Source organism: Panthera onca, chromosome A1 (assembly GCF_046562875.1).
Source record: "Panthera onca isolate mPanOnc1 chromosome A1, mPanOnc1 haplotype 2, whole genome shotgun sequence".
In the NCBI taxonomy this organism is placed as follows: domain Eukaryota; kingdom Metazoa; phylum Chordata; class Mammalia; order Carnivora; family Felidae; genus Panthera; species Panthera onca.
In genome coordinates this window covers 221,369,433-221,396,127 of record NC_138339.1, presented here as the reverse complement: position 1 = coordinate 221,396,127, position 26,695 = coordinate 221,369,433, and the positions used below count along the sequence as shown (strand labels likewise).

At 40.6% G+C, this 26,695-nt stretch overlaps 1 protein-coding gene across 2 annotated transcripts; it reads left to right on the top strand.

The window, feature by feature from the left end:
- The first annotated feature begins 1,267 nt into the window (after positions 1–1,267).
- On the top strand, positions 1,268–25,978 carry NEK3 (NIMA related kinase 3). Of its 2 annotated transcripts, none has more exons than XM_060637269.3 (17): positions 1,268–1,439; positions 4,108–4,279; positions 6,497–6,590; positions 6,678–6,775; positions 8,560–8,643; positions 9,216–9,283; positions 9,368–9,454; positions 11,515–11,569; positions 14,406–14,606; positions 15,245–15,317; positions 18,245–18,291; positions 21,537–21,636; positions 22,157–22,297; positions 22,552–22,686; positions 24,829–24,955; positions 25,389–25,469; positions 25,579–25,978. In XM_060637269.3, the coding sequence occupies exons 1-17, from the start codon at positions 1,300–1,302 to the stop codon at positions 25,604–25,606; spliced, it is 1,731 nt and encodes a 576-aa protein (XP_060493252.1). In that variant the 5' UTR covers positions 1,268–1,299; the 3' UTR covers positions 25,607–25,978. The 2 variants fall into 2 exon arrangements, with proteins under 2 accessions (XP_060493252.1, XP_060493250.1); XM_060637267.3 differs by having other exon boundaries at positions 18,242–18,291.
- The last annotated feature ends 717 nt before the right edge of the window (positions 25,979–26,695 follow it).

The following is a 26,695-nucleotide window of genomic DNA, read 5'->3' as shown; positions in this document are numbered from 1 at the left end:
ACAAGGAACCCATCCAATGACCTAGAATGAAGCAAAGTGTTCCTAAGCTTACTCTTGTATGGAAAAGCAAAGGACTGTCCATTGGTGCTTTGAAGTGACAAAAAATACACCAGTGCCAGTTGTGGGCACCTTCCAACATTCTGAAAAATCACTGATTTCTGCCAAACACAATGGCCTGAGACCCAGCATCGGAGCATGGGAGACATCACCCACAATCCCAGAGAGAGAGAGAGAGAGAGAGAGAGAAGAATCTTTGGCTCAGTTGTGATCATGTGACTTTCAGCATCATGTACTACTCGTATTACAAGACTTAGCTCCTTTATCAAGTTAAAATTTATTAGAAATGTTTGCTCGTCTTGCAGAACACTCACAGAACAAGTTACTCACAATCCAAGGTTTTACCATATACCCATTTTGATTTTCACACTACTCCTATGAGGCAGGTCCTATACTCATACACAGAGAGGTTTAATGACTTGCTGTATGAGTTTTCTAGACTTGCCCTTATAACAAATCACCACACAGTGGCTTAAAACAACACAAATGTATTCTCTTCTGCAAGTCAGAAGTCTGGATTAGATCTCACTGCACTAAAAACAAAGTATAGACAGGATTGTGTTTCTTCTGGAAGTTCAAGGGGGCAATTTGTTTCCTGGCCTTTTCCAGCTTCTTGAGTCCTCCTGCATCCCTTGGCTGATGGCCCCGACCTCCATCTTCAGATCTCTCTGAACACTACTCTGCCCCTGTCTTCCACTTGCAGGGGCCCTTGTGATCACCCTGGGCCTGCCTGGAGAATCCAGTCATCTCCATATTTTAGAGTTAGTTGGTTAGCAACCTTAATTCCACCTGCAATCTTAACTGCCTTTACCATGGAACCTAACATCCACAACTTCCATGGAGAAGGATATGGACATGGGGGTTGGGGGGACTGTTTCCCTCTCCACACTTGCCCAATGTCACTCAGCTAGTAAGGGGAATGCTGGGCCCAAGAAACTGGTCTACATGAGCCGTTCGCTTAAATTGGAGGCAAAACTCACGTTGCTGGAAGATTCTTTCCCCTCAATGTTACTGGCATTGTTCTAGAGCAACGTGGATCAACAATTTTTAAAACGCGCCCTTAGTAGGCCCGGCTACTCCGATAACAGCGCCTCCCGCCCAACCCGGGGACCTTCCTTCACCGGCAACCCGAGAGACGACCTGCTGGGCCCGCCCAGCGGAAACGCGCGGACGCAGAAGCCGGCTCGGGTCGCCGGGGAAGCTGGTAAGCGGTGCCGCCGCCGGCACGGAGACTCTGGAAGAATGAGCGCGACCGCAGTGGCGGCCTGGGGCCCCTGGAGTGGGCGATGCCCTCGCGCGGCGGGGGCGAGCGGGAGACCGGCTCTCGGCGCTCGAGGATCCACACCCCAGCTCCGCCCCGGGCCTGGGCCGCTCGCCCGCAGGTCCCCTCCCCCCTCTCCCTCGCAGCCTCGGGTCCTTTGGGCGCCCGGCGCCGCGCAGGTGCACCGCAGGTGCAGGTGGAGGACTGCGAGGTGGCGCGGCTTCTCCCGGAGGAAGGATTTGGGCGCGGCTGGCCTCCCGCACGCGACACCTTCTAAACTTGAATGCCAAGGTTTTGCACCCGTGCTCCCATTTCTGGCCATTTGCAAATCACTTTTACTAGTTTTTGATTGGGAGAGGCATGCAAAGGGACTTTGTGACGCTCAGAGTATACACAGGTCTTTTACCGAAATATGGGTGTTAATATTGAGTAATGGGAAAATATGGGCAGAAAGGACCAAATAAATGCTGGTTTTCAGTTAAGAAAAATCAGTGATTGCCCTTCCTCATCGGTTACTGTCCATTACATAAAATAAAGACCCTGAAGAATAAAAGAATAGGAACATGGGAAAACTTGGCCCCCTTGTTAAATCGGGTAGTACCAAGAGTCAATTAGAATAGTGGCAAAGAACTTTTCTTTCAGATCCCTGAATATACTGAAAACCTGAATGTTCCTGAAAAGAATTGGTTTTGAACACAATGCATCTAAGTTAGTCAATATGCAGAAATTTCTAGAGTTTCCTGGCCCTTCTATGACATGCATGAATATAAATGGCATTTTACAGGTCCCTGTACTATGTAGGTTTTGGTTTGTGAGTTTTGCTTTACCTACGGAGCTCTCCGTGCCTCATAATTCTTTGTGGTGTGATTTTATTTTATTTTATTTATTTATTTATTTATTTATTTATTTTTTTTGTGGTGTGATTTTAAAACAAAAACAAAACTACAAGTAAGCTTTCTAAAAGCTAAGGTAATTCATTCTAGTGAGTTTTTTTTTTTCCTACAGTGAAAAAAATCGCATCATCTTTCTAAAATTGTAATAATAATAATAATAGCTGCCATTTATCCAGGGTCTCCTCTGTACCAGGCAGAGTGTTAGGAACTTTATATTCATTCTCTTTTACCTGTGATCCATCCAGCTAACTGCTTCATCCTAGAAATACAGAAAGGGACACTGAAGTTCAAAGGCTCTACGTATCTCTTCTTCTTCTTCTTCTTCTTTTCTTAATATTTCTTTAATTTTGAGAGAGAGAGAGAGAGAGAGAGACACGGAGTGAGCAAGGGAGGGGCAGAGAGAGAGGGAGGGGCAGAGAGGGAGGGAAACACAGAATCCGAAACAGGCTGACAGCTCAACACAGAGCCCCACTCGGGGCTCGAACTCACCAGCCGAGAGATCATGACCTAAATCAGAGGCTTAACTGACTGAGCCACCCAGCTGCCCCAGTATTTATCTTTCTTAATCCCAGGCATCTCCAACTCAACGTGTCTTAAAATGAACATGTCTCCCTTCACCATGCCTTTCCCCGCCCCTGCCACACTCTCACTGCCAGAAACACACACACACACACACGTACACACACTACCACCACCACCATTGTGGTTTTCCTTTCTTTCAGGGAATGATGTCATTCACCCAGTTTATACCAGAAACCTGGGAGTCTACCTTGTCCCCTTCTCCCAGCTTGTTCCCCATAAATGTATTGCTAAAACCCTTGCCAATTCTTTCTACATATTTCCTTCTTGTTTCTTCATCGCCATTGCCACCACCCTCTTCTACTCCATCATCATTTTTTTGCCTTTTTTATTGTTGGAGTCCCACTCCAGCCCTCAGGCGCCCTCCCCTCTGCGATCCATTCGCTCTGCAGCCAGAGTGAGTGAGTTTTCTAATATGCTCTCTTGATTAAAATCCTTCAGAGACAGCACATTAATTACCCCAAAGAGAAAATCCAGCCACCTGAGCTTGACGTACAGTAGCTTTCATACAAGGCCCTGTCTGCCTCACCAGCCTGTTACAGTTTTTTCACTTCCTTGAACTGAACAGTCTCTTTTGCTCTTAAAATATGCCAGCCCCTCTGCCTACATCACTCTTCTCTCTTTCCCTGGCCAACTTCCATTCATCCTTCAGACTTCAGTTAAATACCATTTTCCTAACTCCTCTGGATATTTCTGCCGTGTGCCAGCGTAACTCTGTGAGACTCACCACCCTGCATTTGTTGAAGTCGGAGGTCTCTGCTTTGGGGCACGTGCGATGGCAGGGACCATGCGAGAGCAAAGTGCAGTGTTGTCAAACTGCATCTAGCACTGAAGTATACAAACCACGCTTGACCCTTGAACAACACGAGTTTGAACTGCTCAAGTTCACTTATGCATGGATGTTTTGATAAATGCAGTACAGTTCTGTAAATGTATCTTTTAAGGTTTATTTATTTATTTATTTAGAGAGAGCAAGCATGATTGAAGGAGGAACAGAGAGAGAGGGAGAGAGAGAATCCCAAGCATGCTGTCGGTGTGGAGCCCAATGTGGGGCTCCATGCAGGGCTCGAACTCAGGAACTGTGAGATCATGACTGGAACCGAAATCAAGTTGCTTAGCTGCCTGAGCCACCCAGGTGCCCCTGTAAATGGGGTTTTTATTCGGGATTATAAAAGCTGGCGTGAGTGTTCAGTGTCTACCTGTTTAACGGTAGACAAGGAATAAATTGCTGTCGTCCTATTAGGGTGATTAGAGCTACTTTGAATTGATTCTGCCTTTTGAAAATACATTTGTCAACATTTCTGTTTTTGAATACAGGTTGGGAGAGGCTGTGGTGACTGTGCGAGTGGAGGAGGGCTGTGGGGTGCCCAGCATGGATGGCTACTCGGTCCTAAGAGTAATTGGAGAGGGCTCCTTCGGCAGAGCCCTTTTGGTTCAGCAAGAGAACAGTAACCAGACGTTTGCCATGAAGGAAATAAGGCTTCCCAAGGTACCTCCTGAAGCAATTAGCTCATGTCGAAAGTGTACATGCAATTTGGCCAGGGAAATAAGTTCTTGAGATTTAACATGGAATTGCTTTTGTGAGCAAAAAATGTAATGAGTTTATTCATTAGCTTTACAAGGTCTTGATATATCTATATATCATATATATATGATATATACATATATATACATATATACGTACGTATATACATACGTACGTATGTATATATGTATATATATATATATATATATTTTTTTTAAGTTGCATTTGCTTAATACAACTTATTAAATGTCTACACCCAATGCGGGGCTCAAACTCATGACCCCAAGATCAAGCGTCAGATGCTCTTTTGACTGAGCCAGCATGTCTTGATATATTTTATATGAATTTTTGGATATTGTAATTAACAATAAGGGAGAAAAATAGTCCAGGAGGCAATTGCTGTTGCTTTTGTCTCAAGGAGTAATTTGTAATAATTTCCAATTTTGCGTACCTAAGAGGGTAAGAATCTTTGCCAACAGCAGCTCAGGTGTCATATTAATGAAAATGGAGCATAAAAATGCCATGAAGAGCAAAAACCTAAAGTGCCAACCTTTGGTCTCAGGGAACATATTCTGTGGCTCAGTTTTGGGTTTTATTTCCTTGTAAGATGAGGAAGGTGCTGACTTATCAGTGTTTATCATAGTTGTCATAGAAACAATGTGTCATAGAAAAGAATGTGCCATGGAGGCAGCTTGATAATGTCTTGATCAAGTTTTTAAAAATACATTTTAATAAAATTCTCAGAATTGTATTTCCCCACTGCATTCTTGACCTCGTTTAGTGATTCTCAGGTGGGCTTCAGAGTCATCTGGAGGTGAAAACACAGATGGCTGCCCCCCCCTTCTGGTTGAGTAGGTCCAGGCGGGCCTGTGAATTTGCATTTTTAAGGAGTACCCAGATGGTGGCGGTGCTGCTCTGAGAACCCTTATGCTAGTATGTAGTCAATGACAGTTTCTTAATTGAAAGATAAGTCATTCAGGATTTCGTCCTCGGAGAATAAGTGAGGGGACAAACAGCTTTGGAAGCTTCTTTTGTAAATCATCTCCTTCCATCCTTACCACAGTAACGCATCAGTCTCCTTTTTCATCTGGGCCAGTGGTCTGGAAAACCAAATGCAGACAGTAAAACATGACAGCCCCAGGTTTTCTTTAAGGATAACTATTGTTAATGGCATCTTGGCTCCCCCAAAAATTTATGCTCAGGCTCATGTTAAAAAAAATGTTTTAGGGGCACCTGGGTGGTTCAGTCAGTTGAGCGTCCGACTTTGGCTCAGGTCATGATCTCACAGTTTGTGGGTTCGAGCCCCACGTTGGGCTCTGTGCTGCCAGCTTAGAGCCTGGAGCCTGCTTCGGATTCTGTGTCTCCCTCTCTCTCTGCCCCTCCCCCACTTGCCCTTGCTCTGTCTCTCTCTCTCTGTCAAAAATAAATAAAAACATGAGAGACATGTGGGGGAGGGGCAGAGAGAGAGGGAGACACAGAATCCGAAGCAGGCCCCAGGCTCTGTGCCGTCAGCATAGAGCCCTAGGAGGACTTGAACCCATCAACTGTGAGGTCATGACTTGAGCAGAAGTCAGACCCTTAACCGACGGAGCCACCCAAGCACCCCTCTTAGACTGTATTAAAACTGGTTTATATTCTATGTTTGTAAGGATATAAGGGGTCAGCTTAAGCATAATACAGCCATAATTAAAAAATCACCACATTTTCTCTTAAGAGTTTGATAAACATAAGTTGGGTCAAAGTGCAGTGCTTTAAAACTGCATCTAGCATTGAAGTATACAAAGCACACCTGACCCTTGAACAACACAGGTTTGAACTGCATGGGTCCACTTATATGAGTATTTTTTTGATAAACGCAGTATAGTAGTATAAATGTATTTTTTCTCCCTTGTGATTTTCTTAATAACATTTTCTTTTCTTTAGCTTACTTTATTGTAAGAATACAGTATATAATACATAAAACATACAACATGTGTGACAACTGACTGTGCATGTTATTGGCAAGGCTATTAGTAGCTACATTTTTGGGGAGTCACATATCACATGTGGATTTTCAATTGCACGGGGGCCATTGCCCCTGACCCCCGTGTGGTTCAGAGGTCAACTGTATACTGTATTGTTGTAAAGCTATCTATTTTAAAATGAAGTATTACATTTATGCTGTTTAAAATCTTTTTCTAGTCTTTCTCTGGTACACGGAATTCTAGGAAGGAGGCTGTTCTGTTAGCCAAAATGAAACACCCCAATATTGTTGCCTTTAAAGAATCATTTGAAGGTAAATATGAATTCCCCCAAATATATGCAATGTAGAATTTGATTTGTGGCCACCAGGCTTTCCTAAAGAGTCTTCTTTTTGTTTTAGCTGAGGGACACCTGTATATTGTGATGGAGTATTGTGACGGAGGGGACCTCATGCAAAAGATTAAGCATCAGAAAGGAAAGTTGTTTCCTGAAGATATGGTAAGAGACTGACTTATATAGTTTCTCTCAAGGTTTGGAAGCAAACTTTCCTTGTAAAATTTGTAGAAGTTCAAATAAAGGCATTGTACCTGTGATTACCTGATACACTTGTTAGATTCACACTTGTTAGAAACAACTCATTTCCGTTATCAGTGCTACAGCTTTGTGTTCAAGATCTGGCTGCCTGAGATATCTTTAGGAAGTTAAATAGATATGTTGATAAAATATCAACATTAAAAATTTTTTTTTTTTTTAATTTTAAAGAGGGAGAGTGCAAGCGAGGGAGGGGCAGAGAAAGAGAGAGAGAATCCTTGGCAGGCTCCACACCCATCGCAGAGGCCAACACAGGGCTTGAAGCCACAACCGAAATCAAGACCTGAGCTGAAATCAAGAGTTGGGTGCTCAACAGACTGAGCTCCCCAGGCACCCCTGTTTATAAAATATCAAGGAATAAAACTTATGTGTTTAGAAGAATTTCAAAATTGTCTGATTCATATATTGCCCTATATATTTAAAATTCACAAGTGTGTTGTATTGAAATTTCAGAAGGTAGATGGATTTATTTTGCATTACAGGATCATCCAAAGAATGAAGCGTAAATTCCTTTTTCTTGACAGTATATATTCTCACTTTTTCCTTTTACAGATTAGCACATTCCCTTAAGTCTAGTACTTCCTGCCTTTTTAATGGAAAAGTATTTAATATGTATTAAATTAAATTAAATTAATTTATTAATTGTAAATTAATTGTATTAATTAAAAGTATTTAATGTGTATTAAATACTATTAGTGTATTAAATACTATTAAAATGAATTGACTAAGGAAAATATTTAAATAAACAACCTTAATGAGATTTAGTTTGATTTAGGGAATAATGCATGTTATGAAAGTATATTGGTATAAATATTTTTCATTTAGAAGTTGTGGTATTAAAAATATGGGTTCCAGAGAAGGAAGTCAGCCTTGACTTCAAAGGAATGAAGCTCCATAGCAAAAAAGAAAAAAAATCGGGGCGCCTTGGTGGCTCAGTCGGTTAAGCATCTGACTTCCGCTCGGGTCATGATCTCACAGCTGGTGAGTTTGAGCCCCATGTCAGGCTCTGTGCTGACAGCTCGGAGCCTGGAGCCTGCTTTGGATTCTGTGTCTCCTTCTCTCTTTCTGTCCTTCCCCCCAGTCTCACTCTGTCTCTCTCTCTCTCAAAAATAAACATTTAAAAAACATTTTATTTTTTAAAAATTAAAAAAAGAGAAAAAAAAAAAGAAATCAGTTTGACATTTAAACATAGGCTCCCTAGGCACCTGGAAATTCTGAGTACTATTGACTGGGGATTTATGAGCAGAAAATGCTGACCTCACAGGATTGTTGACAACAGAATGAAATCCTTTAATGTTAACATATGAGCATTCTGACAAAGTAAATGAAAATCTGACATAATGATTACAAAAAGGAGTAGTGTATTTATTCCTTAGTGGTGAACTATCTTTATATACATATTTAAGAAATACTTTTATTTGGTTGAATTCAAGAAAACCATAGCAAGAGTTTTATTGAACTAAGTTGTTATTTAGATCATATGTAAGATGATGAAACATGGGCTTCACGGTTTTTCTGAATTTCTCCAGGCAACATTGAATCTTAGTTGAACTATGTAATTTTTAGGAGTTCTGTATTTACATTATGGAAAACCCAGGTCAACTAAGGCCTAGAGACGATTCTTTGGGATTTGGGGTTAACACAAACCAGTTATTGCCTTCCTGCAATTATTGCCTCCTTTTTCCTTCCAGATACTTAATTGGTTTACACAAATGTGCCTTGGAGTAAATCACATTCACAAGAAACGCGTGTTACACAGAGATATCAAGTCCAAGGTAAGTGGAATACCTTGTGGGGCCTAAAAGCAAAAACAGAAACAAAAACTGTTCCACTCAGTCTTTTTTCTGTGTTATTCTGTTTCCTTTGGGGACATTTTTATTTAGCTTAGAAATATTTGTCATCCTAATATTTATACAAGCCAGATAAGGTACTACCTGAAAAAGATCATTAAATCTCTTTAGTAGTATATGTTAATATGATCCACACCCTCTTTGCGACTGCTTACTGTGACCATATGATCTCTGATGGAAAATGGTCAAGACCTAGACCAGCCACACGGAGGCATCATGCTGACACAGGCTCCCAGGCGGTCCATCAGGCTCTGCTGATACAATCTTAAGCTCACTTGTTTGATTTCTAAGCAGGGATCCTGAATTTCCAAGCAGGGGAATATGTAGCTGTCAAGAGGGTATCTTGTCCTTTTGTGTTCCACTCAGGGACTCAGCTGTCAGCATCTCTCCCCTTAATCTCTGTCATCAGTGGGCTTTGAAAGACAGCTTCTCCGGAAATCTCTGCCTTATGTGTGAATGATGGAAGACATAATCTGAGGTCTTCTTTTTTAACGCAGAATATCTTCCTCACCCAAAATGGAAGAGTAAAACTGGGAGATTTTGGATCTGCCCGTCTTCTCTCCAGGTATGTACTTCAGTTCTGTAGCAATCAAAACCTCCATTCTTCAGGAATGCTCTATAATCATTCTTTGCCTTTTTATGGTTTCAGTCCTATGGCGTTTGCTTGTACATATGTGGGAACACCTTATTATGTGCCCCCAGAAATTTGGGAAAACATGCCTTATAACAATAAAAGGTAAGTAATGTATTTAATTCGATGCAAGCATGACCGCTTGGCGACAGGCACTGCAGCCTTCAAGTGAAGTTTGATCTTTAAAATTACATATTTGAAAGCAATGTAGAATGCCCAGGCTTCTAAATGAAAGTCACAGTTTCCCAACTGTTTTAATCAGAGCTGAAAGGAGCCAAAGGTAAATGCTGAAGGAAAGGCTAGTCATGTCTAGGGACAGTGTGAATGATAACACTGCTTCTCACACTCTGCCGCTCCCACTTTTGAAAATCCCAAGGCACAGGTTACAGCTCTGCCCTTTACATCAGAATGTCTGGGGGTGGGAAGCAGGCATCGGTAATTTCCAGGATCCCCAAATGATTCCAATGTGCAGCAGAATTCGGGGACCACTGGGTTATGTCAATGAGTTAACATTACAGGACTGGATAATGAGCACTTAACCGATAGGTTAATTAAATATAAGGAGAGAATATTAAGGCCTTATGGTTTAAAAAATAATATTTTTCTGAATACAAGTAATACGTGCGCATTGATGGAGTGGATGAGCAGGGAGAATTTTGGAAATAGAGAGATATATAAGAAAGGATATGACTGTCACTTTTTCCCTGCTATTAATAACATTTTGGTGTTTTTTCCATCCATTCACTTCCCCCCCAAACCTAGTTTATGTACTCTATATGCAAGTTGGCTTCCTGCTTTTTTTTTACTTTACATTATATCATATTCATTTCACCATGCATTTAAACTCTTCATAAATAGTGTTGTTGATCTAATGATATATTTCCAATTTTCAGCATCACAAACAGTATTGTAATTAATATACCTGTTGTGTCTAAACATAGGTCATTATTTTCTACACATTCCTGGCATGAATTCTTAGAAGTAGAAACACCTAAAGGCTCTTGTTACCTTTTGTCGAGTTGATTTATGGAAAGGCATGATAATCCATACTGAATAGGTTCCTTTAAGAGTAAAATTGAGTGAAATGGGAATAGAACAGCTGTCCAGGAACTTATGAGGACAATTGGGGAAATTTGAGTTTGGACAAATATTCAATAATATTACTGAATTAAGGTTACATTTCTTGGACGTGATCATGGTTTTGTGTTTATGAGGAAGAGTGTTCCTTGTTCTTAGGAGATACGTATCGACATGTTAGGGGTGAAGGCTTTGCTGTCTGCAGTCTTATTTTCAAGAGGTTCAGATTTATATGGAAGAGGGCCATAGCCTGCAAACGTGGCAAATGTTAACATTGGGGAGTCTAAGAAAGAGCATGCGGGCATTTACTTTTCTGTAGGTTTGAAATTAAAAAAAAATAAAAAGTTGGGGGAACGGTTGCTTAAAGCCATTAGTTAAAATGCAAAGAACATCACATAGAAAAAGTCTGGGGCATGGCAACCAGGCGGTGAGAGCGATGGAGGAAAAGGGGATGCTTCGTATGCAGAAGGGTGGGCGTGTGGAGCAAACTAGAGAAGTCAGTTTTCTGATTTTTGAAGAACTGTTTTGTGGAGGGATGAGTAGGCTTATTCTCTTTGTTTAGGTATGTGGAGCTAACACGGGGTGGTGAGGGTTCCCAAGAGACACATTTTAGCTTCTGATAAGGAAGACGGCCAGCCCACAGAGCCAGCCAGCAGGGGCGTGGGCCCCACCCGAGGTTGAGCGCTGTTCATCAGGGCCTGGGGCTGTACACGGGTCTGAGTGGGAGCTGCACTGCATGACTTCTAAAGTCCTTCCAACTACGCTAGTCTGAGTCCACAGATACACCCTCTTGTACCACATGCTGCTGAAATCATACCGGAACCACCCTGATTTGGGAGGGTAGGGGCTGGGGAACAGAGAGTTGTATTGTGAACATTCCTGTTAGTAAATATCTAAGTGTTAGACCAAACTTACCATATAGTTTATTTTATTTTTTTTATTATTTTATCATATGTTTTATTTTAATAGCTAGAAATTACTTATGACACCTATTCTTATTAAAGGTAATATTTCTTTTTTTTTTTTTTTATATTCCACATATTCACTCATAACCCATTTGTCATTACGTTGCTTCTTTATGCTTCCAGTGACATCTGGTCCTTGGGATGCATTCTGTATGAACTCTGTACCCTTAAGCATCCAGTAAGTATGGTGTGCAAAATGGAAAAGGCAGCCTCTTGTAATGTCTAGCTATGTCCTCAGGAATGTACCAGATTCCACTTGGCAGTTGGCTTTCCTGGGTTAATGTAGGAGTGCTGACCGCATAGACTCCATCTTTGGCCTTCCGTCTTGGTCTTCCCTCTGGCTCACAGCTGGCACCACTTTAGATAACTGCCTTGTGGCCTCACCACCATGCCCCTCACTCCATAAAAGCTGGGGGTTAAGTCAGCATAGCTGGGGAGAAGGGGTGAAGAATGGGGACAGAGAATAGTTGTGTAGTGCCTGGATCCGCCTCCTGCCTCACCCGCCCGCCCATCACCCCCCTCTGTAAGTTACCCTGCATAAAACTCGGTGTAAATGGTACCGACTTGCTTCGTTTTTCAGTACTAAAGTACCTTGTCAGTCTGGAGGATACATTACCCTCCTCCAGCTTCTCGCTGATGAATTCATACACAAGTTTTCATTCCATTGGTATCACTTTTGCCTTGAGCCCCTTTTGTAGCATATACTAACAGGAAATTTCCAAGATTTAGTTTTTGTAGTTGTATATTTGGCTTGCCTGCTTGACTGCCTTCTTTCCTTCCTTCCTTCCTTCTTTCCTTCCCTTTTTCCGCTATTCTCAATTTTTTTTATGTTGGTAAAATATATATAACATAAGATTTACCATGTTAACCATTTTAAGTGGCACCGATTACTTCACAATATTGTGCAGTCATTACTACTACCTATCTGCAGAACTTTTCCATGGCTCCAAACAGGAAACTCCGTACCCATTAAACGATAACTTCTCATCCCTGTCCCTCCCCGCCAGCCCCTGGTGACCTTTAATCCACTTTTTGTCTCTGTGAATTTGCATATTCCAGATATTTCATGTAAGTGGTATTACACAGTACTTTTCCTTTTGGGTCAGAATTTCATACCTTTCTGTACTGAATATTCCATTGTGTGTTTATACCACGTTTTGTTTATCCATTTATCTGTCGTTGGACATTTGGGTTATTTTCACCTTTTGGCTATTGTGGAAAAAATTGTTTTTATATTTATTTTTTCAAGATATTTTAAGAAATAATGTAGCAAAGAAGAGGCTAAATGACTTGCCCTGCTTATTGAGCACTTGTTTATTAACACAGAACTAACAATACGAGTCCCTGTTAGGTCTTAGCCTTGCGTAGTAATAAATTCTGTTCTTTGGGCACAGATTGAAACTTGGCTCTAACCAAGCATTTTTTTAATTTTTGATTTTTAAAATTGTAATTGAAATATGGTTGACATAGAGTCTTATATTAGTTTCAGGTGTACAACATAGTGATTCAACTGTTCTATACAATGGAAAATGCTCACCGTAAGTGTAGTTACCCTCTGTCATCACACAAAGTTATTACAATATTATCGACTATATGCCCTATGCTGTACTCTTCATCCCTGTGACTTATTTATTTCATACCTGGAAGTCTGTGCCTCTTAATCCCCTTCACCTATTTCACCCATCCCCATCCCCCTCTACCAAGCATCTTTACAGACGTGCTTGAGAACATATGAGAGTGAATGAAGGAGAAAAAGCCTTCACCACCATTAGGTGAAAGGAACTCACAGTGAAGGCACATGAGGGTAAGAGGCTGTCTTCCTTGAATATGTGTGGTTTATAACGCCAGCTGCATGATTAGAACAATTTGGGAAACCTTAAAAAATGGTGACGTCTGGGCCTATGCCAGACTAATCGAATTAAAATCCCTGATTGTGTCTTGGATGGTAGTGGTTCTAAAACAGTTAATTCTAATGTGTAGCTCAAGTGGAAAACCACTGTTGTATACAAATAATTTTTAAAATTCCAGTATCTTATTTAGGATTATATTCTTTATTCCCCTGATTTTGTCTTTTTTTTTTTTTTTTTTTGTAGACTTTCATATACCTGTTCGTATTTTTTTCTAGCAAGAATAAGAATTCAGGAGTGTAGGGCCTCGATGTTCGGCACACCGTCTGTTCTCTCATCTGCTTTGAGGCAAAAGTAGTTCTCCAACCTTTAGGAAATGCAGAAACCTGGCATAATGGTTCCAAAGCAGATTCACGCTTATGTTTCACTACCTGAATTTTTCTCTTGTAATGTGTTGATTTTTTTCCTTTTTCATATCTTCACCTGTATATTTCATCCATAGCGTAGCGACCTTCCAAGGCAGAATGCCAACATGTTCTTACTTGAGTATTACCGGGGCTAACCAACATCTAATCTTCATTCCAGTGTCTATTATGCAGTAGAGATTTTTTTAATGTTATTCTGGCTTGTCATTTTGTATCCCATTCTATTGCTTATCAAATTTTAAAAGCTACTTTGATGACATGAAAGGTAAAAGGGATTTGGCAGTAGAGGTCTAAAGCTGGAAAAGTCTGGAGTACGCATCACAGGGGGGCAGGCCTGGGAGATTTTGAGGTTCCAAGGGATGTTACGCTTATCATAAGGCTGTTAGTACCATTGAGTTCTTAAAAAGCTACATGTATGTGTTACTTTGATTTTTAAAATATGTTAAAAATGTGTATCTGCAAACACATTGATTATGAATGAGAGTGTACCCAAAGCTGGCACTGATGCTAAGACTTTCTCTAGGTGGGGAAGTTTTGCACTTTTTATGCTTACCTTTCTTCTGAACCCAATGTAAGATTTCAAATAGTACCTTAAGGAACCCCCTCCCCCAGGAAGAAAAATGACCAGGCAGCAGATACATTTATAAAATTAAAATGATTCATGAGAATTCAGTTGAGCTGGTAATTTCTTACTTCTCCTCTCCCCTTGTATCTGCTCTTACAGTTCGGTTTTACCTTTTAGTTTCAGGCAAATAGCTGGAAAAGTCTTATTCTCAAAATATGTCAGGGGTCCCTGAGGCCACTGCCTTCTCAGTACTCCTGTGAGCTGCAGCATCTGATCAAGCAGATGTTTAAGAGGAACCCCTCACATCGCCCTTCTGCTACAACACTTCTCTCTAGAAGTTCCTTGGCTCGACTTGTCCGCCAGTGCTTACCCCCAGAGGTATGATACGTGTTGGATCCGCTGTGAGCAGTTTTCGAGTGTGGTAAAGTGATTTGTTATCTTTTAAACACTGACATGTTGTACATGCTTATAAAGATGCAAATAATGCAGAACTGTATTAAAAAAATACACACTTCCTTTCCTTTCTTCTCTCCCTTCCGCAATGCTATTCCCTGAGAATAATCACAGAATCTGTCTGTGTAAGCTTTCAGATATTTTTCTAGACCTACAGAAACATCTACTTGTGTGCCTAAATGATATGTATTTTCTAAATGGCATTTTTACTTCCCTTTTTTTAATTAGAAAAGTTTTTTTAATGTTTATTTATTTTTGACATAGAGAAAGAGAGACAGAGTGAGTGGGGGGAGGGCAGAGAGAGACACAGAACCTGAAGCAGGCTCCAGGCTCTGAGCTGTCAGCAGAGCCCGACGCGGGGCTCAAACTCACAAACTGTGAGATCATGACCTCAGCCAAAGTCAGATGCTCAAAATGACTGAGCCACCCAGGCACCCCAGTATTTTTACTTTTCAACTGTAAATATGATTGTGGGGAAGAATGTTGATAATTAAATGACATTATGGCAATGTCTATAGAAAAGCCTATTCCACATCTTTAAATTCTCTGCTTTAAATTTTCAGATCATCACAGAATATGGTGAACAGGTATTAGAAGAAACCAAAAATTCCAAGAATAGTACACCAAGAAAAAAAAGTAAGAATTTTGGACAGCTTATTTTTTGCTCAGTGTTCTTTTAAAATGTAGTATAACAAAAAATAAAAATATGATTTTCAAGTTACTGGAGACAATTTCAGAGATACTCCTAAAAGTCAAATTTTTCTTATTGCTATTTCTGATGTAATTCTGTACTGACTCTTGTATATTTAGTCTGCTAGGAATCAAAAAGCCTAGTTTGGAGATTTTAGGGGTGTGAAGATTGTTCTCTGTTTCATTATTAGTACCATGTTTACTTTGGTCAGGTAGAAGGCTTCTGTGGGCTAGCCTAGGAATACAACCATGAAAATGCAATGTTAATCTTCTAGGAAATTATCCCCAAGTTTCCAAAGAATCATCTGGTAAACAAAATTTTAAAAACAGCCTTTTCGGAAGTTGGAACTGTCCACATAATGGCTGCACAGAATTTCCATACATGTTTAGTCAATCCTGAACAAATTTCAAATGTAATTTATTGTCTCTTTGGAAATTGTCATCTCTTAATTTTTTCAAAGCTATTATTGTCCCTTTTATTTAAAAAAAAATTTTTTTTTAAGTAAACTCCATGCTCAACGTGAGGCTCGAACTTACGACTCTGAGATCAAGACTTGTTGTATGCTGTGCCCACTAAGCCAGTCAGGTGCCCCTGTTTTGTTCCTTTTTATTTATCATCAGTGACTCAGACCTTCCATCTGATGAGATCCAACGAAGATGGTAGCTATGACCAGAATAAGAGAGGACAGAAATAGAAATAGATCATCCAGTCACTGTAGGGACATGTTGCAAAACCTCCATTGTTTGGTTCTCACTGTCTTCGCGTTGGATACTCCAAAAGAAACACTCAAAAACTGTACTGCTTTCTGAAAGTTAAATTTTAAATGTTATTTTTGTAAGAATGTAATGTGAGCCCTTTGGTCTTGTAATTCAGCCTTTTCTCCATTCCTTCAGGGGTGGCCAGTTCCCTTTGTTTCAGCAGTTTGCTTTAGTGTTAATTGTACTTTACATACTATTTTGTGGCTTTTGTCCGCATCCCAGGGGAGTGGCAAATAGTTTTAAAATGCTGAGCAACAATAAAAAACAGTCTTAAGATAAGTTTCAAGATAGTTTGGCTAAGTGTAGTTTTACAACTAACTTTCTTTCTTTCTTTCTTTCTTTCTTTCTTTCTTTCTTTCTTTCTTTTTCTTTCTTTCAAGTTTACTTACCTTGATAGAGAGAGTGAGCAGGGGAGGGGCAGAGAGACGTGGAGACAGAATCCCAAGCAGGCTCTGCACTGCCATCAGGGAGGCCGACGTGGGGCTCGTACTCATGAACCTTGAGATCACGACCTGAGCCAAAATCAAGAGCTGGACGCTCAACTGACTGAGCCACCCAAGCGCCCCTAGTTTTACAGTTTCTAAAAAGAGGAATAAAGCAGTGGAGAAGTGCTACCATGTCAGACCGTGTGTCTGGTGGCATCTCCACCCGATCAAGGGTCAGTGGCAGCAGAACAGTGAACGCTATGTGAGGGCGGGGACTGGCTCTGATTTACTCACTGTCGTATCCTCGGCACCTGTCATCACAGATGCTCAATAGCAATTTTTTAAAATGTTGAATGAATGAGGAACATGGATGGCAGGGCTCTGCCAGGGAAAATCAGCCACTCTTACCAAAGGGACCTGGTGCCAGCTCCCTGATGGCTGCTAGTGCCTTGTGACGGAATAAGCAGCTCAATTTATTTTTCTCCAAATTTTAACTTAAATTCTAGTTAGTTAACATACAGTGTAATATTTGTTTCAGGAGTAGAATTTAGTGATTCATCACTTACATACAGCACCCAGTGCTCATCACAACAAGTGCCTGCCTTAATACCCATCACCTCTTTTGCCCATCCCCCACCCACCTCCCTCCATCAACCCTCTGTTCTCTATAGTTAAGAGTCTCTCTCTTTTTAAAAAGAATTTTTTTTTCGTTAAAAATTTTTTTAATGTTTATTTTTGAGAGAGAGAGAGAGAGCATGAGCAGGGGAGGGGCAGAGAGAGAGAGAGACACAGAATCTGAAGCCGGCTCCAGGCTCTGAGCGGGGCTCGAACCCACGAACCACAGATCATGACCTGAGCTGAAGTCAGATGCTCCTCACTGTCAGCACAGAGCCCGATGTGGGGCTTGTACTCACTAACTGCGAGATCATGAGCTGAGCTGAAATCAACAGTCAGACGCTTAACCCACTGAGCCACCAAAGTGTTCCAGTTAAGAGTCTCTTATGGTTTGCCTCTCTCTCTTTTTCTTTTCCCTTCCCATATGTTCATCTGTTTTGTTTCCTAAATTCTACATACGAATGTAATCATATGGTATTTGTCTCTGTCTGACTGACTTATTTAGCTTAGCATAATACTCTCTAGCTCCATCCGTGCCATTGCAAATGGCAAGATTTCATTCTTTTTGATGGCTGAGTAATATTCCATTGTATATGTATGCCAAATCTTCTTTATCCATTCATCAATTGATGGACACTTGTGGGCTCTTTACATAGCTTGGCTATTGTAGGTAAGGAAGCAGCTCATTTCTTATGAGGGATACCTATTCCAGCTGCTATAATAGCAGGGAGAGCACAGACTGCATAGCTAGCCTGAGCTGAAGATGATAATGACCTTCCAGGTATGCAGAGTGTTTTACCTCCTAGTGCCTATATGGGCTGGCATAAGTGCATACTGATGCCTTACCTTTAAGATGTTAACATTAGGAGTAAAACAGCAGAAATAGCCTCTTTTCTAATTACTAGGTGACTAAATCTTGATATCCCTATTCAGGCTAATGCTTTGGCCCTTTGACTTTAAAAACTTCATTTATCTTCACTTGTCTTTCAAGCTTTGTGCAAATCACATTAGGAACTTAATAATGTGAGCCTGTACATGCTTTCTCTTCCTACCTTCTCTTTTCTTTTTTAGCAGACTCCAGCAGAATCAGGATAGCTTTGGAAAATGAAGCAACCACAATGGTAAGTGCTTTAAAATTACGTTTGTGAAACACCTGTCTACTGGGTACCATCCAGTGCCATGAGATGTTTATAAGACTGGGACCTGGTCCGTCCTGGCTGGTAGTTTTTCATCCTTTGGCACATGAAGTAATTGGTGGCTGTTGTCCTGCACCGCCAGCTGAGCCACTTTAGGACATCAATCGCTGGTTCATTTACTTTGCTTTTTCTCTTTTCTTTGTTTCTTCTTTCTTCCTTCCTTCCTTCCTTCCTTCCTTTTTTCTTTCTTTTTCTTTCTTTCTTTCTTTCTTTCTTTCTTTCTTTTTCTTTCTTCCTTTCTTTCTCTTTCTTTCTTCCTTTCTTTCTTTTTCTTTCTTTCTTTTTTTCTTTCTTTCTTTCTTTCTTTCTTTCTTTCTTTCTTTCTTTCTTTCTCTTTCTCCTTTTTCTGCCCCAAACCCATTTTTTTCATTTGTATTCTTGATGACAAGTGGTTTCAATATAGATGTGAGAGAACTTTGTTCTGCTTTCCGCCATGAAAATTTTGTTTTACTCTGGCTGTGGTTTGTTTTTCATTGTGGCAAAACATGTATGACATAGGATTTTACCATTCTAGCCATTTTTAAGCATGCGATTCAGCAGCATCAATTACAGTCACAATGTTGTACGACCAGCAGCACACTCTGTTTCCAGGACCTTTTCATCCCCATTACAGAAACTCTGCCCACTGTCCAATAACTCCCCATTCCTCCCCGCCCTGCACAGCCACTCCAGCTCCTAGTGACCTCCATTCTACTTTCTGTCTCTGTAAATGTGGCTGGTCTAGATACTTCCTAGGTGCGGAATCATACAATATTTGTCCTTTGTGTCTGGCTTCTTTTGCTTAGCATAGTGTTTTTAAAGTCCATCCATGTTATAGCCTGTATCAGAATATTTTCCTTTTTATGGCTAAATAATACTTACATCTCTGTTTTGATCTTGACATTTTTCTGTTCAGGAACTCTTAGTGCCTCCCCATTATCTGAGAAAGCGAGCTGACACTTTTCAGCCTGGCATTCAGGGTTCCGTTTGTCTTGTTTTGCCCTGGGTGGCTGGGAGCTCTTTGATACTAAAACTGCAGTCAAGTCCTGAATAGGAACAGTGGGTCCGCTTCCTAGTGTTACCATGCCCAACTCAGTAACTTGTGTCACACTGATGATTTTTTTCTTTCTTCAACATTTTAATCAACCTTTTAATTCCAAAAAGAAAAAAAATTTGCGCTAACAGCAAAATTTTCTATTTATGGAATGGACTACTAATTAAACTTGGAAATTTTTGGAATGGAGATTTGGCTGTAAATAAATAACAGCATCCACCATTATGTGGCCAAATGGAATAGATCCTGCCCCTGTACTTTGTTTTTTAATTTTGTGGGCATATCTATTTTTTTTCCCCAGCTTGATTGAGGCATGATTTATAGACAATAAAATTTACCCATTAGTATAGAGTTTGATGAATTTGGAAATTTTATACAGTCCTATAACCACCACCACAATCAAGATCTAGAAATCCCAGCCACCTAAAAAGTTTTCTCTGGGCCCCTTGCAGACAATCCTGACTCCTGTTGTAGGTGACCACCACTGTCTATTTTATTTTATTTTGTTTTTTTGTTTTGTTTTATTTTATTTTGTTTTGTTTCATTTTTTTTTTTTTTTTTTTTAGTTTATTTATTTTGAGAGAGAGAGAGAGCGCACGCACAAGTTCGGGAGGGGCAGAGAGAGAGAGAGAGGGAGAAAGAGAATCCCAAACGTTGGTGTGGAGCCCAATGTGGGGCTCGAACCCACAAACTGTGAAATCATGACCTGAGCTAAAGTCAGATGCTTAACTAACTCAGACACCAAGGCACCCCCACCACTGTCATGTTAATACCTACCTATAGTGGACATATCCATGTGTTCTCGCAAGATGAAAAGGGAGCAAAATGTATGCAGATTGAAGAAAGAGCCAGAAAGTAAGCCGGCAAGATATGATGGCAGGAGGGCAGAGCTGAGTGGTGTGGAGCCACGAATGGTGTTGGAGGCTGCTGTCTGTGGAGCAGTGACTGTTAATGGGAATGGAACATCGGAATCCCCTCAAGGCTTTGTTTTTTAAATATTTTTTTAAGTTTATTTATTTATTGAGGGGGGGGGGAGGGGCAGAGTGAGGGAGAGAGAGAATCTCAAGCAGGCTCCACACTGGCAGCACAGAGCCCAATGTGGGGCTCGAACTCAGTAAACCACCTGAGCCAAAACCAAGAGTCCCATGCTTAACTGACTGAGCCACCCAGGCGTCCCCCTCTCAAGGCTTTTAAAACTGCTCATCACCACTACCCAGCCGAGATTCTGACTTCTTTGTCTATTGTGGGTCCTTCGCCATATGGGGAGAGAAGTTTGAGAACCACTGTATAGAAATAAGGAACAGTGTGCCAGCTACAGCCTACTGTTTATTTATTCAACAAATCATTGAGAACCTATATGCTGGAAACCGTCGAGGCACAGGATATGTATTCCTTCTCAAATATATGCAGATTTAGTGGCATCTAGACAGTGTGTTGCTATACTTCATGAAATCAGAAGCTTAGATGATTTGGAAAAATACTGAAAAGTGGGAACATTTTATTTTTTTTTTTTAATGTTTATTTATTGTTGAGACAGAGAGAGACAGAGCATGAATGGGGGAGGGTCAGAGAGAGGGAGACACAGAATCTGAAACAGGCTCCAGGCTCTGAGCTGTCAGCACAGAGCCCGACGCGGGGCTCGAACTCACGGACCACGAGATCATGACCTGAGCCGAAGTCGGCCGCTCCACTGACTGAGCCACCCAGGCACCCCGAAAAGTGGGAACGTTTTGAGTATATATAGCAACTTTATAAAAGATCTCACTTTGATATTCCAGCATGAAAAGCCCAATACAGCAAACCGTATTGAAAATTTTCATTCCTCATTGCTTCTGTGAAGGCCTCTCAAAGACGTCTGTCGTTTTATATATCCTCTTCATAGTTGCAATGATCAATATTAATGATTAGTAATGTGTATGACTTTAATATACATAAATAGGTATGTATGTGTTTTTTAACTTACATATGTATGATGTATATGGCTTCTACATACAGTTATATATGGGGTCCTATAGTTATTAATGTTTTTTTAATTCATTAATCTTTAATTAAAATTTAGGTAGCTGACTTTGCACACTTTACCTTGTTTATAGCAATTCAAGCATTGCTTCATCTTTATTTTTAATCTCTTTTCAAGCAAGGGGAAGAACAAGGTAGAAAGTACAGCGACACTGATTTAGAAAGCATTCATAAAAATTCAATCGAAAGTGCACTGAGGAGAGTAAATGAAGAGAAAGGTAAGTTATTCAAATTTGAGTCACTGTGTAAGTGAGGAACTGGGAAATATGGAAGGAATACTAACTTTCACCTTACTTGGTTGTAGGTATCGTGAGCAAGTGGGCTGGCAGATTTTTGTTTGCTTATCTAGTGATTTATTTCATGGTACAGGAATATTTTATCACTCACAAAAAAAGAGAATAGTGTTGATCAGTAAGAGCCTTTAGAAAAAACAGTATTTGTTGCACTATCTACCATAGAAACCATGTCCAGAAATATATACCCTCTCAGGGCCTCATTCTTTGTACATTGTATAGTATATAAATATTTTTAAAAATTCACTTTAATGATTAGCTTTACTTTTTCATTTGGAGGTTTTTTTTTTTTTTCCATTCCCTTTACTACTTAGAAGAACATCGTTGTGAGTGGAGGTGAGTTTAAAGAGAAAAGAAAGACTTCCGTATAGTTGTTCAAGCATATATGTGCATATAGATGAATAAATAATATGCTTAGCAGTCCTTTTTAACATTTTGAAATCAGATAAATCAGTCCATCCGAAGAAAGCCAGTTCACCAAGTCCTCTCAGGCGACAGTGGGAGAAAAATGTACCCAACACAGCTCTCACGGCTTTGGAAAATGCAGCCATCCTCGCCTCCAGTTTAGGGGCCGGGGATGATAGAGGTCAGTAGTCCGATCGAACAGTGTTATTAGAGAACATTTTCTAATGGTTGTTTAATGGGCTAGACGTCATTCTTGTTGTTTTTATTATCACTCTGTGAAAGATCTTAGGTGTCATGCATGAGAGCAGTGCTCATGGAGACAAGTGAAATAGATTTTAGTAGAGAGTAAAATATAATTAGCCTAAAATATGGTCTGGAAGATATATGCTGAACATCTCTTTTACGTGGCACTAACAGTTACCTTTTCACAACTAGGTGGTTCTGTAATAAAGTACAGTGAAAATAGCACCCGTAAGCAGTGGCTCAAAGAGACTCCAGAAACTTTGATGAACATCCTCAAGAATGCTGATCTCAGCCTGGCGTTTCAAACATACACAATATATAGACCAGGTGACTCAAGTCTATTACGTAACCGTGGAAACACTTTGATTTTTTTTTTTAAAGTGTGGTAAAATATGCATAAACTAAAATTTACCATGTAAGCCATTTTTAGGTGTGCAGTTCAGGGGCATTAAATACATATATGTTGTGCAGCCATCATCACCATCCATCTCTAGAATTTTTCCCATCTTCCGAATCTGAAATTACGTACCCATTAAATAATTCCCCATTTGTCCCTCCCAGAAACTTTGATTTTAAAGTTGTAAATGATTTTATTAAAAAAAAAATTTTTTTTAATCTTTATTTTTGAGAGAGAGAGAGACAGAGTGTGAGTGGGGGAGGAACAGAGAGAGAGGGAGATACAGAATCCAAAGCAGGCTCCAGCCTCTGAGCTGTCAGCACAGAGCCCAACTTGGGGCTCCAACCCGTGAACCAGGAGTTCGTGACCTGAGTCGAAGGCAGACGCTTAACCGGCTCAGCCACCCAGATGCCCCAGAAGTTATAACTGATTTTAAAGTTATGAAATGATTCAGAACATTGTATTTTTTAGGTTTTCTTGAGTTTTTTTTTAGCCAGTCTTGAGCTATAATTAAGATTTCCCATGGAGCTTCATTACTTTTATTTGGTTTTTATTTATTTTTTAAATGTTTTTGAGAGAGAGAGAGAGTGTGTGATAGCGGGGAAGGGCAAAGAGAGAGGGGGGCAGAGAATCTGAAGCAAGCTCCTCACACAGCACAGAGCCCGATGCAGGGCTCCAGCCCACAAACCATGAGATCATGATCTGAGCCGAAGTCGGATGCTTAAACTTGGACCAAGCCACCTAGGCGCCCCTTCATTACTTTTTATTGTTTACTTGTTTGTTGGTTTTAACAAGGGTGGGACTACTTTGGAGGGTAGTCCGTTTTTCCATGCAGAATACACCACTGCTTTACTGACTTTAGTTCAGACTCCATCATAGTAAACTTGGAGGAACTTCAAGATTTCTTTTGCTCTGTGCTTGAATTCTGCCGAATTGAATAGAGCTCAAGAAAGAGAAATCATTAGGATTTGATTTTTTTATTGTTTCTACAGACATTTTCACTAAAACTGCACGACATCACCTTTTGTAATACTCTCTTTAGGAATCCAGGCCGAAGCAGTGCATTAAGGGTGTCTACATGTGTGTACATGTGTGTATAAGTTTGATCATTCAGTTATTAAGCCACCTTGCTAGGTTAAGATCTAAGACAAATTATGCCAAGTAAAGCATGTAATGCTGTGGCAAGTCTCAACTGTGTTTACTGTAACAGATTTAGTTGTATTTGTTTATTTGGTCAGTGTTTATTGAGTGCCTAACTTATGCTAGGTTAAGATTTAAAAAAGAAGAAGAAGGAAGAATAAAACACAGTTCCTCCCCTGAAAGAGTGTGGGGGGAACATGGCCCTCACGTCAGAGGTTTAGAGGAGTGTAGGTGAATTGTGGAGATGTGTCCTGATAGAACCGCCCCGCTGTGTCACAGGAACCCTGGGCGCAGGTGGATACACGGGACGGAGTGTTCAGGAAGGTTAACAGTTGTGAATTTTGTTTTAGCGATTGTAGGTCCTGGGGTTTGTTTTTGGTCCAATGATAAAGGTTTTGTCGTTTCAGGAAAGTCACTGTTCAGAAACTCTGCCATAGCTCTGTTTTGAAGGGTTTTATAAAGATTTAGCCCACATTTTTGTGTTAGGTTATTGTTGCGTGAGCAAAAAATAAAGCGATTGCCATCTGGAAAATTTCTTGAAGGGACGCTTGTGGTTGCCATTCCCTAATGTTCTTCTCCACCACTGGAAAAAGTTGGGGGTAGGGAGCTTAAAGGAAAAACAACTGTAATACAACCATCCAAAGGTAACTTTAATATAGGTTCTTATATTTGGAGGTTTTAAGTGTACTTTTCTGCATTCTTCTTTTGAAGAAAGTTCTGCTTATAAATTTAATAGCGATACTGATGCTTCATGGGCCTGTTTTATGCCAGAAATCATGCTGTGTAATGTGGGGAGGCGCTACAGAAGAAATATAGGGCCTGGCATTGTCCTCAGTTAGCCAGCTGTCTTCTGGAGGATTTTAGTCCTATGTTCACTAAATAAGTAAATGCTGTTAAAATTGGCATAATTTCTGTTATTATTCCTCTTGAAGGCTCAGAAGAGTTCTTGAAGGGCCCCCTCTCTGAAGAAACAGAAGCATCAGACAGTGTGGATGGAGGCCACGATTCTGTCACTTTGGACCCAGAGAGACTGGAGCCTAGATTGGATGCAGAGGACACGTATGTTGGGATATACCTAGATGGTGTTAGTTGGTGTGCATGATGTCAATTATACCTTAATTTCAGGTTTAGCAGGAACTGGTTATATTACTTGACATCACAAATGAATGTTTATATCTTGATCTTTTGTCTGGGATGGGTAATGTGTTACAGTATTATTACAGAATTCCTGAGTGAGCCGTATTTTATGATCGTTTAGCTTGGACTTACTATTTTTTAATATGTTGGATTTTATTTGCAAATGTTGTAGAAACATGAAAGAAGCAATCCTGTGGAAGGGATAACAATGTTTTCCCTCCGTTCGGTTGCCTTATGGAGCTCGTTTTCCAAAAATGTGAATATTGTGATGGTGGCGTTCTGTTTTGAGCCATCAAAAAAAATACTTGCTGTGCCCCTAATATGGAGGCTTAGTATCCAAATTGTTTCTTCACAGGGATTTTGAGGAGGACGACGACAGCCTTGACTGGGTGTCAGAACTGAAGCTGCGAGCTGGCTGGCCAGGAATGTCTGATGGGTAACGCCCAAGAAGTGCTCTGTCGTTAATATCGCGTAGATGTTTAAAGTGAGGAATTAATGTTTGGATGGTATCAGCTCACAGGATGTGTATTTTTCTTTGGACACAGAATGAAGAGGGGGAAACTGAATATTTAAAACTGTTCCTGATCAGTGTCACAAGGTTTAAAATATCTGTAACTCTCGTTTTTGAACTCAAAGAGAAGGCGTGGACGAATGGCTCTGAGCTTCAGGCTTGCAGTCAGAACAGAAATGGGATGCTGCTGCTTACATTTTGTGTGATTGTGGGAGATTATTTAACCTCTTGGAGCCCCAGTGTCCACAACTCTAAAACGAGGATAATAATGCCTTCCTCATAGGGACGCTGAACATAGACCATGGCCACGGCCCATAATATTATTTCTGCGATTGTTATGATTTGTGTTTAATTGCTGCACAACTCTTTTTGCATTTCCTAAAGGTTTGAGGATCAAAATAAATTTAATTAGACCATAATGATGTTGTCCAGTTTTCCAGTAAGACTTATTTCTGGGTAGTGATCCATGATCTTCAGTGATCTTCACCAACAATCCGCAATCCTTAAATACGGCCCCTCATGGCACCCAGGTCAGCGGATCAGCTGTGGGACAGGGTGAGGGGGCTACAGATCTTGTCTGCAGTTGGCAGTCCTGGGCAGGAGAAAGAAACAGGCCAGAGGCGGGACGTATTGGACACTAGAGTGTGCCGTGGAACTAATGGGATGCCAGTATGTGTGGGGCATGACACACACGTGCTGGGGTCCCGTCAGTCCATTGTCATTCCATCGTGGGATGCTGTTGTGAGGTGAGATATTTTGCTGTAGAAGAAAGAGGCTTCTCCCAGGGGATCTCCCCGAGCGAGTGTGCAAACAGCAGAAGCCCGAGGCAGTACGGGGAGCAGTGCTCCAGTGAAGAATGGGAAAGCAGTTGAATCTACAGCAGGATGGTTACTGAGCATCTCCTGAAAATGTGGAATACATGCATCTTGTAGATGTAAACCATTTTTTTTTTTAATTTTCAGGAACAAAAACCATGGTATAGCCCTTCACCCCACACATTTTATTTACCCTTAGACATCTAGTCAACCTGATTTGTTACTGCTGCTGTTAGCTTTGATTGCTTGATGAAGGTGATGTCTGCTACAAGGTTAAACTGTAAGGTTACTGGTTTTCGATTTCTGGGTCCTGTTCATTGCAAGTGAGTCACCAAG